A 12,734-nucleotide genomic window follows, 5' to 3' on the forward strand; every position below is an offset into this window, starting at 1 on the left:
TGATAGATGTAAAAGTTTGTGTATGTTTCTGTGTTTTGTGTCAGGGACCAGCTGTCCAATAGCACTTGGGTTGTTTGTTGAGAAAGAGCCACCAGTTGCAAAAGGTGGTTACCGTCTGCTTGGGACTCCAGAGAGTGTGTATGCTTGTTCGATGGACAACAGATCAAGTCTAGCGTGGCTACTGAGAACATTTGAGTAGTTTGGGAGATACTGTGTGGTAAAACATGACAATCAAAGCCTAAGGCAGGCAATATTTAATTTTCTACATCAAAGGGATACAGCAACATCACAGGCTCAATTATGAAGATGGCACAATTCACAGAGTATATGCTCCATAAACCTGAGGAGGTTGAACAGGGAATGGACAAAGCTGGGTGGATTAAGACCAGGAGCCCAGAGTATCATTGGCAGTTGTGGAAAAACCTATCACAGAGGAAGGGAGATCAAGCAGCAGTCATTCTATGTCACAAATATTTGCAAGAGGAAACAAAGTGCCTGGAATCACATAGTGTACAAATAGCAGAGCTACATTAGAAAAGTGATGAATACGTGGAACACTGAGGCAGTGCACAAGTACAGCTAGACAAATTGAAGGAACAGCTTGGAGAGAGATGAACAACAAGCAGAACAATTAGAACAATACAAGAATGAATTAGTCAGGGATCTAGGCGGACTGAGAGGTACTGGGATAAGGCCCAGCAGATAGGTGCTCACTGGGGAGTAGCCATGGGAGTAACTGCTGAGGAAGATGATGAGGTAAATTGGGAACATGTGGAAAAGTATCCACAAACAGGAGAGGTTATCCCAGTAACAGCTGTCAGAATGGCACCTAGAGAGACCAGGGCTGAAGTCACCAGAGAGACACTGAAGCTGGAGATACAAGTCTTTATCAGAACAAGCAAAGATTCAAAGTACATTTATTATCAAAGTACTGTAGATATGCAGTATATAGTCCTAAGATTTGTCTTCCCACAGACAGCCACAAAATAAAGAAAACCATGGAACCCACTCAAAGAAAATAACCAACAACCCCCTCCCATGTACAAAAAAGCAAATAATGTAAATGATTAAGAGTAAAAAAAAACACAAAACACCAACCCACGAAAGTCATCAAAACAGTCCAGGCATATTAAGCTGAGCTCAGTTCAACCTAGCGCTGTGTCATACTTTATTTGCAGGCCGCTCCAATCAAAATCACACAAAAAAATGGAGCAACCAGAGACCAGATCAGAGACATAACCTGAACTACAGTCCAATCCACAGGCTGCATCGATTATACCTTGCCGAAGACCATCTTTGGCACCATCCTCTGACAGCATCGAGGGAGAGAGATCATCACTCACAGACACCTTCCTCTGGAAGCAGTAAGCAAGAGGCTGGTAGACGAAGTTAAACACCCGCTCACCTACTGCTCTCGCCTCGATGATTTCAATCTCCTTCAATTATTTAATCGGCGAGATGGCAAGAAATGGAGTTGAATGTGGCCTCACACTCTGTTATCAGGCTTCTTGGCCTCGAGACCACATGCTTTGCTCGAAACCTTACCGACACCCTCAGACACAGCAACCCATCGTCCTGAAAACACACCATCAAGATGCAGATCACAGTAGCAGAATATAATAGATTTCTGGTCACAATGGCACCTGCGTGCAGAGCTCCCACGGTCGACATCTTCAGGATAGCCCAGAATACTATACATTTTACTTTTTATTGTGTCTTTTACATCTGTTTTTCATCTTGAATGTGTTTCTGGAACTGTTGGAGCCTGATATTTGCAGTTTGGAGATTGTGTAGGTGATCCAGCATTTTGCAGTCTTTGAGAGGATTCCAGGAGGCAGAGGCAGCGAGTGCGAGCCTCGTGGTGAGGAGACTGTGGGACGGGGTGTGAGCTGATATTCAACTCCATTTTGCCGATCAAAACTTCCACCGTTCACTGATTAAAGCCATGAGGGAGACTGAAACATCAAGGTGAATGTGGAGGGTTTTCTTGATTTTGTGGCCATCTGAAGAAAATGAATTTCAGAGTTGTATACTTCGATAATAAATTAACCTTTGACCCTTTTAAACCTTTCGAACTGCATTTGAAAGAAAAAGAAGACTTTTAAAAATAAGCAAAAGTAGTCTTGTGAACTGTCTGTAGAAGTCTTCCTTGATTGCATTGTTTACTGGTAGCAGGCATCATTCTGAAGGCTCACAAACTCAAAGGTACATCATATTTTTATACCCTAAGGATCAACAGTAACAGAAAGTGTTTCAATGCAATTTCAATAACTACAATGATATTGTTTACTTCAATACTTTGGGTTGACAAATGGTTCCTTTGAGATAGTGGAAGCACATTGTAATTCCTAAGACACCTCTGAAGGTCGAAGCACCTTTGGGAGAAATTAATTAACATAAATATCCTAAAACTTTTGACAAGAGAGGGCCAGGCACTTAGAATTAATGTTGTTAGGGCTGTTTCTGAGTTCACAAAAATTATTGATTGCCTGTGATCATGTTTGATGTATTAAGTGACAACAACCATCAATCTGTCAGTTTGCACTCAAGTCACAATGGTGCAAATAACTTAGTCATGTTCCCTAGTTCAATGCCAGTTCATTAACAAAACACCACTGCCTTGCATATACAATCTGGTAGGTGCTCTGTTTTTAACTTTAAATTTACTGCTTGTTATTTTCAAAAAAAAAATACGGAAGGCTAATTGCAAGCTTCTTGAACTTATTTACATTTAAAATGAGAAATGAAGCCTGGTTCTTGCTTGAACTTTAATCTGGTATATTCACAAAACTCCAGACAATTCTAAAGTCATGCAATACAGAAACAAGCTACTGGGCCCACCACATTAATGCCTTTTTGAGCCTATTTACACTAATCTCATTTACTTGTCTTAGATCCACATCTTTCCATTTGAGCACTTCTTAAATAATGTGATTGTATCTGATTCTGCCATCTCCTCTATCAGCTGTACTTATACTCTTTAAAAAAAAAAGCTTTGCCCTAAATTCCCTTCAAAGCTACTTCCATTTCAGCTTAAATTTATGCCCTCTTGCATTTGATACCCCTCAGCCTGGGTAAAAGAGCATAAAATCCTTCCATAACCCAAGTCTTCAAATCCCCTCTCCAGCACAACCACATCCTTCCTATAGTGTGGCAACTAGATATGTACACAATATTGCAAGTGCAGCCTAAATATTGGGTTGCAAAGTCGCAATGTCACAAACTGACTTATATTCAACATCTTGACCCTGTTGCCATTTATAGGGAACTGTGGATTTGAACCCCAAGCTTCATCAACATTTCTCGTTACCTTACTATTTCCTCTACGTGTGCTTGCATTATTTGACTTCCTAAACTGTATCACCTTACATTTAAAAAATAATAGTACAGCACAGGAACAGGCCAGCTGGCCAATGGTGGTAAGCCAAACTAATTAGTAAGCGAGTATCCAACTAAACTCATCTCTCCTGCCTATACATGTTCATATTTTTTCTTTTCTACATTCTTGTGCCGATCTAAGACCTCATGAATGCCTTTATTGTATTTTTTCCTCCACCACACCTACAGTGCATTCCATGCACCCACCACTCCCTACAAAAAAATCTTGCCCCTCAAACCTCCTTTTAATTTGCCCCCCTCTCATCTTTAAATGCAGGCCCTCTGGTATTAGATATTTGAACACTGAGAAAAAGATACTAGCTGTCTCTCTATGCCACTCAAAATATTACAAACCTCCATCAGATGTCCCCTCAGCCTCCACTGTTGCAGAGAAAACTGAAGTCTGCCTAACCTCATTGGTAGCACATAATTTCTAATCCATGTAACATCTTGATAGACCTCTTCTACCCCCTCTCCAAAGCCTCAACATCCTTTCTATAATTGGCAACCAAAAATGAATGCAATTCTCTAGGTGTGGCAAACCTTGAGACCTTAGTAGCTGTCATACATTGATTCCAGATCCTTCAACGTGTGCATGGAGGATATACCAGTAGGTGATCCAACTGGATTAGTAGCAGTTTGGTCTGCTGGCATAAATTGCTTTGTTTTTAAAATTTTTTATATATTTTTATTTTTAAAAAATTGCTTTGTTTTAGTTTAAGTTCCAGTAGACCTGTGCAAATATGGTGGCCCCTAACTCACATGTCAATTTATATGTAAACTTGCTGGACTAAATTTAAAAAACTCATCTGAAGGTTGATAGGGTCAAGGTTCAGAGGAGGTGATGTTTACAGAATATCAGACAAACATAAGTTGTTAAAGTTGAACCTTTTCAGTACCTAAATAGGATACTCTAACGCACAAATATTTCTTTGTGATCATACAGTTGACTAGTCCAAAAACCAAACTACACCATTAAATACAAGGGGTATTGATTACTTGACTTCTCTTTGCATAGTATTTTTTTCAGGATCTCAATTTGCAATTAACTTTAGAATTTCTACCACAAAATTAAAAATACAAATCACAGTAACTTATATTTTTTGCGTGTTTCATAAAAACCAGAGATTATCACAGTAAACATAGCACCATATATTATTTCCTGCTTTTGCATCCAATAAATAGAGAGAAGTAAATTTCCTATAAAATGTTCGTAGACATCAGAAAAGATCAGCCTTGTTCACAAATTATAATTGCAAATAGGTCAATGTTTTCCATAGGAAATTAATATCTCAAATGAAGAGCTGGATAATTATTTATTAAAAATAAGCCTAAGATACTGGGGCTGAATGCAATAATGGAGATAAAGGAAGGAATTAAGAAATATTTAAAGTAAACATTGCTAACAGAATGCTTCATTTGTAAATCAATGAATATTTAAAGATGAGCAATAAAAATCCTGGTTTGATCAAAAACCCCTACTACTATTGAGTCTCCTGAACTGATAAGACTTCAAAAACAATTCAAAGGAAATTATATGTTCAAACACCAAAATATCAATTACGATGCCCTGCATTTTAAATGAGGAAACATGGACCTGTTGCTTGGTAACAATCTGAACAAAAATTAAACTATTATGAAACTTCATGTCATCATATGTATGACTGATAAATGTCAGTACCCGGTTATGTTCAAAATGAAGTTTAATGTAAATATCCCTCAGTGGTGATTCTGAACATCAATATAACTCACTGTATGCCATGACAACATATGGTGCCAAGGATACATTGCAAATTGTACTCCTAGCTACATGGAACATGCTATTTACTAACATTTTCACTGCGAGTTATAGAATTATTAAGTTATACAGCATAGAAACAGACCTGTTGGCCCATCATCTCAGTGCCAGCTATTAACAATCAATCTAGACTAATCCTATTGTCCAGCACTTGGCTCACAGTTATTTTCTACCATGAGCTCATCTAAATAATACTCATTTGTTGTTAGTGTGTTATATTTTATAAAAAATACATTTTCCATGCCATATCAAACAAAGCTCTAAAGTGCAAGAGTATGGCAAGTGATTCAAGCATTCAGCTATTATTAAGATAAATCTTTTTTTAAAATTACTAATAGAATTTAACTTGAAATGATTGTAAATATGGTGTTAGCAAAAGGGAGTGAACTTTAAAGTATCAGGAGCTATGAGATATTGTAAATGAATAATAATATAATAGACTACCAGAACTACATCTTTTTACAAATATCTTATGAACCAGCATTCTGTGATACCAAACATCATGCTGCATGCTCGAATATCAACACCAATGCATATGTATCTAGCAGTGTATCATTTTAATTTAAATTTGATATTTGATACAGATTAATAATACTTAAGCTTTACACATGCATGCATTTAAAAATAACTTTAAACATTCAACGAAATAATTTGCTGACCATGTGCAGAATACAACGTATTTAATTACCAGCATCAAATTCAAATTCTGCTCCATCTGCACTTGTGTCACTTTGTATGGCACCTCCATTGTCCAAACCACAAGCTTGAAGATGAGCCTGGGTCATTGGTTGGGGTTTTGGCAGTTGCGCTGGCCTGAGCAGTAAAGTAACTCCTTTGAAAGCTGGAGTGACAACTATGAACTTCATCCACTGCCTAGCTAATGCCACCAAGCCCTTCTTTAGAGTAACTAGTGCAGGAAGCCCATTGTTCTGAAATAAATGAAGCACAATAGATGCATAATTAATCAGTTCAATGTTCCAAAGGTTCACCAAAAGTATATTCTTACTAATTTTTGTACATAATTAAGTCATAGAGTACAACAACACAGAAACCTTTAATAAGAAGTAAGAAATAGCGCCAGAGCACCTGTATATTAATAGTACTTTCCACCCACACTTAGTTTAGAATGTTTGCCATTAATCTTACAATTACTTACCATGGTGGCATCCTCAATGACAGAATAGTCTGCCTGGTATAAGTATCGATGAAGTATATTGCATAATAAACAGGAAGGATTTTCTTGTAGATACTGAGCCAATTTATTAACTCTGTTGTACTTGCTCTTCAGTGGAAAATGTACACTCTTTCTCTGAAAGAAACCAATTAGAAAATAAGTTACACCACTTGTACCAAATTATCTATTTGTCACATAGTTTATTTCAATATTCCAAACAAAACCAAAATGTTCATATTTCAATGAAAGCAACCACATTAAATATGGATAAGTTTCTAAAGTCTTCAACATTAACAGCATGAAAATAAGGAAAATAACAGTTTAAACATGCAAAAATATTTATTTAATGGTTTTGTCTTTTCTTACATAGATACAGTACATTGTATAAAATCTGCCTTGAAAAGATTTGCTTTAGAGAATTAGATCTTCTCCTGTAGGTATAGGTTGACTTCATATAGCCTGAACTTTTTAGAGCTGGCATCTTACCAGAAAGTGGAAATACGTTTGAATAAAAATAACAAGGTAAATAAGAAGGCAGTCTACTTGGTAAGGTTTCATATGAAATGGGAGATTTTCAGGAACCTATCGACAGGGGATAAAATACCCAAGTTATCAACTATGGCAATTGGGATTTTGTTACAACGAGAAACTTCAAAACAACCAGTATAACAATTGGATTGTGCAATAAAACTTCATAAAAAATCTTCCAACTAAATTTCAATAATTAAAAGGCAATTTCAAACAAAAATTGAACACTTAACACATATTCCACAAAGTCTGATTTTGGGTGCACAAATCAGGCACTATTACATGGAGGAGAGTGGTCTATGGTAAGTGGCCAGACTGTGAAGACCAACAGAAGGTTTTTTTCAATTAAATAATGAGAAGGTATTTTTAATTAAATGAATTGAAAAGACCTAGAAGGTAGACCCTAAAAACAAACATATTGGGCTGAGTGACCATCTCCTGAAGGAATCGTACATATTTAAGTACATGCTCCTTAAAATGTCAAATACTCTACAAGTTCAAAAAAGTAACGTCATCTTTTCCATACATATTCAGGTGATTTTCTTTATCATATGGGACAAGTTAAATTCACAAGTGTAATTTGGATGGACTAAGAAAAAAGATTAAAAGTTAAAATGCTATTAAGATTAAGACCAGTGACAAGCATTGAGGAGGTACTTAAGTCTCAGTAAGTGTTTAAACCTGCAAGAAAGAATGGCTCTATTAGAAGGATGTACCAATTGTGGCTAACTATTCAAATTAAAAAATAATATAAAATTAAACAAAAAAATCATGCAAAATACGATTACTAGTAGGGCAGAATATTGGATTTTGTTTTTAGAAATCAGGAAAGGATGACAGAAAAATAAAAAGGAAGAAGATAAGTGTATGACAGTAAATTAACAGAAAGTCCAACTGCTACTGGAGATATATAAAAATGAAGTAGCTAAATATTGGGCTCATGGATGTTGAGACTAGGGGTTTAATACTGGAAAATAGAGAAATAGAAGATATTCTAAATAATGGCTTTGGTTCAGTTTTCAGAGAAGAAGACACCAGAAGATTCCAATAATGATACAGGAAGCCATGTGGTAGGTTGAATGTAAAACTAACTCTACACAATATTAGTAATACTATGAGAAGTAAAGGCCTTTAAAGCCAATAAGTTCATGAATCCTGATGGCCTGCATCCTAGCATTTAAGGGCAAGGAATTCTAAGGACAGTGGGTTTGCTAAAAATAATCTACCAAAATTCTTTAAGTTCTAGAAGGATTGTGAGGTGCAAGTGTAACACCATAGTTGAAGAAAGGAATGAGAAATAAAGAAAAAAAGAACAGACCAATTAGGTTAACAGCTATGATTTGGAACATTAAGAGACAACTAAAGGATATTTAGAAAATTAAGCCAAGTTAATCTGGTTTCATGAAAGGGAAATCATATATGGCAAATTTGCAAAAGTTCTTTAATTTAAGGATGAAACAAATAGGGTGGATAAAGTACTGGACACCCCATACATGGCAGCGTACAATGGATGAATTTGTTGATAACTATTAGGAACTAATACACAGTTACATACAGGTAGTCCCCAAGTTACGGACATCCAACTTACTGACAACTCGTACTTACGAACCAAGGAAGGAGAACGCTGTCCGCCATTTTAAGTCGTTGCCATTGACACTGTGTTGAGTGTTTAACTTTGTACTTGGCTTAAATTTTTCTTAGTAAGATTCACCCTGACTGCCCCCCCACCCCCCCCCCCACCGGTACCGGTCGACTGGTGGTGCAGTGAGATTAGCACCGGGCTAGAGAACGCAGGTTCCTGAGTTCGATCCGGTGACAGACCGCTCCCGTGCCGGGCTGATGTCGATCCAGTGACTCCCGTACCATCCGTGCCCAGTTGATGTCAAGCTCGCAACTCGACCTCGTAAAAAAAACACTGCCACCTCCAGTTTAAATTCCCATTCGGAATATTGTGGAGGATCAAATACACAGCTGTAAGCAACAAAGCCAGCACTTGAATTCACAGAACAAAGGTTCAAGTACAAGTTCAAGTTCAATTGTTATTCACCCATTCATGAATACAACTAAACAAAACAGCATTACTCGGGGGCCAAGGTGCCAAACACAGCACCAACAGTCATACAATTTAATGTGGATAAATGTGAGGTTATCCACTTTGGTTGCAAGAACAGGAAAACAGATTATTATCTGAACAGTGGCCAATTAGGAAAAGAGGAGATGCAACAAGACCTGGGTGTCATTGTACACCAGTCATTGAAGGTGGGCATGCAGGTACAGCAGGTGATGAAGAAGGCAAATGGTATGTTGGCATTCATTGCAAAAGGATTTGAGTACAGGAGCAGGGAGGTTCTACTGCAGTTGTACAAGGCCTTGGTGAGACCGCACCTAGAATATTGTGTGCAGTTTTGGTCCCCGAATCTGAGGAAAGACATTCTTGCCATAGAGGGAGTACAGAGAAGGTTCACCAGATTGATTCCTGGGATGGCAGGACTTTCATATGAAGAAAGACTGGATCAACTAGGCTTATACTCACTGGAATTTAGAAGATTAAGGGGGGAATCTTATTGAAACGTATAAAATTCTAAAGGGATTGGACAGGCTAGATGCAGGAAGATTGTTTCCGATGTTGGGGAAGTCCAGAACGAGGGGTCACAGTTTAAGGATAAAGGGGAAGCCTTTTAGGACCGAGATGAGGAAAAACTTCTTCACACAGAGAGTGGTGAATCTGTGGAATTCTCTGCCACAGGAAACAGTTGAAGCCAGTTCATTGGCTATATTTAAGAGGAAGTTAGATATGGCCCTTGTGGCTAAAGGGATCAGGGGGTATGGAGAGAAAGCAGGTACAGGGTTCTGAGTTGGATGATCAGCCATGATCATACTGAATGGCAGTGCAGGCTCGAAGGGCCGAATGGCCTACGCCTGCACTTATTTTCTATGTTTCTATAGCACAAGCCACATATAGCACATACAAGATATCAGGCACACATAAGATAGTGAGCACGTATAAGATACTGAATCAGTACTGTACAATCACACAAAAAACATAGTCCAATTCCCTGAGTCCATGAATGTTGCAGCAGTCTGCAGCAGGACACAATCTAGCTTGCCTTCTGCCGAACACACACTGAAGTGCAGCACCTACTCCAGCATGGACGCCTCACTACACCACCTCCAGCATGCCGGTGGGACACCCAACCCTAATGCCTCCTCCTGGACGTCTGTAAACAAGTGACAATGCAGCTTGAAGCCTAGCTCTTGCTGCAGCTGAAGTTCTCTGCCATTCACCAATAAACCAATTAAATGGACTTGCAGCATTCCACGTCGCCCATGTCTAACGGGGTCTTGTGATCACAAGAAAAGCATCCAAGACGATCACTCGTTGTTGGACTGTACACCTCTCTGTTGCATCAGCATCATGGTCCGCATCAAGTCCAGCTCCATCAGTTTCTCCACTAATGAGCAACTCGCTGATCAGGTAGACCTGCAGTGCTTTAAAGATCTTAATGTCCAGCAGGGTTGGTAGCTAGACGGTGTGGTAAAGAGATGGAGTCTAGCTGGGTGTTGGTTAGTACGAGTGCTGACGTCAGGACGTTGGAACTGCCGGCGACGGTCAGTGTACCGGGGGAGGAGGGGCTGTGGGGGCTCCACACTCTCTCCGAGGATGAGGCTGAGGAGACTTCGGAGGAGGAGCTAGAGCTCGAGGAAAACCCCAGGGAGGTGGCAGGCACTAGCAAAGGGAGGAGGGAGGAGGGAGTCATGACTAGGCCCCGCCCCCCAGGTAGGGTGGAAGCCTCCGAGCTGGCAGCCGCACTTAACTCCCTGGTGGGAGTGGCCGAGAGTCCACGGCTGAAGCTGGGGGTGTTCTCTGGAGCCAAGCCTACTCCGGAGGGGGAGGTGGACTATGAGACCTGGATCGAGCATATGTCCTTGATGTTAGAGGAGTGGCCAGGCTCGGAGGAGGAGAAGCGGCAGCGATTGGTGGGAAGTTTGAGGGGCTTAGCAGCCAAAACAGTTCGGGAGTTGAAAGCTGAAAAGTCTGGGGCCTCAGTGGAGGAATGTATAGAAGTTTTGGAGGGAGCGTTTGGGTTGTCAGGGGAACCCTGGCTGCTTTTAGCAGAGTTCCAATGCCTGGAACAATGGAGAAGGGAAAAGCTCTCCGAGTACATATTTAGGATGGAGGGGATGCTCTCGGGGCTGCGGCGCCGGGGGGTAGTGAAGGCGCCTGACGTGGCTAGCGTGAGGATGAGTCAGTTATTCAGTGGCTCTCTGGAGGAGGACAAGGTGGCTTGGACTTTCCGGCAGGCTTATAGGAAAGGCCCTCCTCCATTGTTCGGGCAACTGATTAGAGAGGTGCGGGAGGAAGAGAGAGCATTGGGGCGGAAAAGGGGCGCAGGCCTACGGGAGCGATCCTCAGCGATACAGGAAGTGGTGGCTGGGTGGAGGAATGACAACCCACCGAGGGGTAGAAAATCCCCTCCGGAGGGGAGGGACAGGGGAGGTACCCACTCTCAGGGGCGACCAGTGCCGTGGGTTGGGAGTGGGAGTCGTCCTGGGAGAGGAGGGGCGGCAGGCAGCGTGTGCTTTAAATGTGGGAAAGAGGGGCATTTCAGGCGGGACTGTGGGCGGCCGAGGGTGTGCTATAGCTGTGGAGAGGAGGGACACTTTAGGTGGGATTGTGAGAGACAAGGAGTTCCGCGGAGGACAAGCCCCCCTGCGACTAAGAAGGGGGAGGTGTTGGGAAACTTAGGAGAGGCTCAGTGAGGGAATGGACTGGAGCCTCTGGAGGAACACGTTCCCAGAGATCAGCCAGGGGACCACCGGGTGCCCACGCCTCTATTCCAGATGGGCTGGTAGGTCCCCGTGCCAGTGTGGGTCTACGGATAGAGGGAGTTTACGCAAAAGCCGTTCTGGATACGGGATCGCAGGTGACCTTATTGTACCGGTCTTTCTACAACCAATATCTAAAGCATTTGCCCGTAACCCCATTTGACGCCCTGCAGATTTGGGGTGTGAGCGAGGGTGACTACCCGTACGATGGGTACCTATCGGTGAGATTGGAGTTCTCGGAGGGCGATGTGGGAGTGTCCGAAGCCATTGAGACGTTGGTGTTGGTGTGTCCTGACCCGGTGGAAACTGGTGGTGCTGCCCTCCTGGTGGGGACTAATTCCCCCGTTGTGCGACGGCTCCTGGGAGCTTGTAAGGAGAAAGCGGGGGAAGACTTTCTGGAGACCCTCTCGGTGCATCCAGTGTTTCAAGCAATGTTCGAAGAAGGGGTTGCCTCACTAGGACTGGACCCGGAGTGTAAACGCGGGACGGTGTGGTGTACGCAGGCGAGGCCCAAGGTGATCCGACCTGGGGAGGTAGCACTAGTGATGGGGACCCCCAGATTCCCAGGAGTGCCGACGGGCGAAGCCCTGTTAGTAGACGCCCTGGACGATCTTGAAGGGGAGACACGATTTCCGGCGGGGGCGCTGGTGAGGCCCAAAGTGCAGAGACCAGGGGTGGTACATGCGAGGCGTATAGCTATAAGTGTCAGGAACACCACGGCAAGAGACATCACCTTTAAGAGGGGAATGCCGCTGGCACATCTGTTCCCGGTGACGGTAATGTCTAGCGCACCAGTGAGGACCCCTAACGGGGAGGGATCGGAGCATCGAAGGGAGCTGACCGCTGAAGTCTTTAACTTCGGGGATTCCCCTGTGTCGCCGGAGTGGAAACACAGGCTAGTGGAGAAGATGCTGAAGATGGAAGCTGTTTTTTCTCGGGGCGAGTTTGATGCTGGCTGCTCCAAAAGCACTCTCCACACCATCCGGGTGACGGAGGACACCCCGTTCCGAGAGAAATCCCGGCGGCTGG

The 12,734-nt window shown here is 42.0% G+C and overlaps 1 protein-coding gene across 6 annotated transcripts in view; it reads right to left on the reverse strand.

The window, feature by feature from the left end:
- The window catches only part of kiaa1109 (KIAA1109 ortholog), a 447,188-nt gene that overhangs the window by 160,872 nt on the left and 273,582 nt on the right, over positions 1 to 12,734 (reverse strand). For all 6 annotated transcript variants that reach the window (XM_073042844.1, XM_073042847.1, XM_073042845.1 and 3 more), the window contains exons 40-41: positions 6,333 to 6,485; positions 5,865 to 6,105 (exon numbers count right to left, since the gene is read on the reverse strand). In XM_073042844.1, the coding sequence (XP_072898945.1) occupies positions 5,865 to 6,105; positions 6,333 to 6,485 (394 nt within the window). The remainder of the gene's footprint in view (positions 1 to 5,864; positions 6,106 to 6,332; positions 6,486 to 12,734) is intronic.

This window comes from Hemitrygon akajei, chromosome 4, assembly GCF_048418815.1.
Source record: "Hemitrygon akajei chromosome 4, sHemAka1.3, whole genome shotgun sequence".
Lineage (NCBI taxonomy): Eukaryota > Metazoa > Chordata > Chondrichthyes > Myliobatiformes > Dasyatidae > Hemitrygon > Hemitrygon akajei.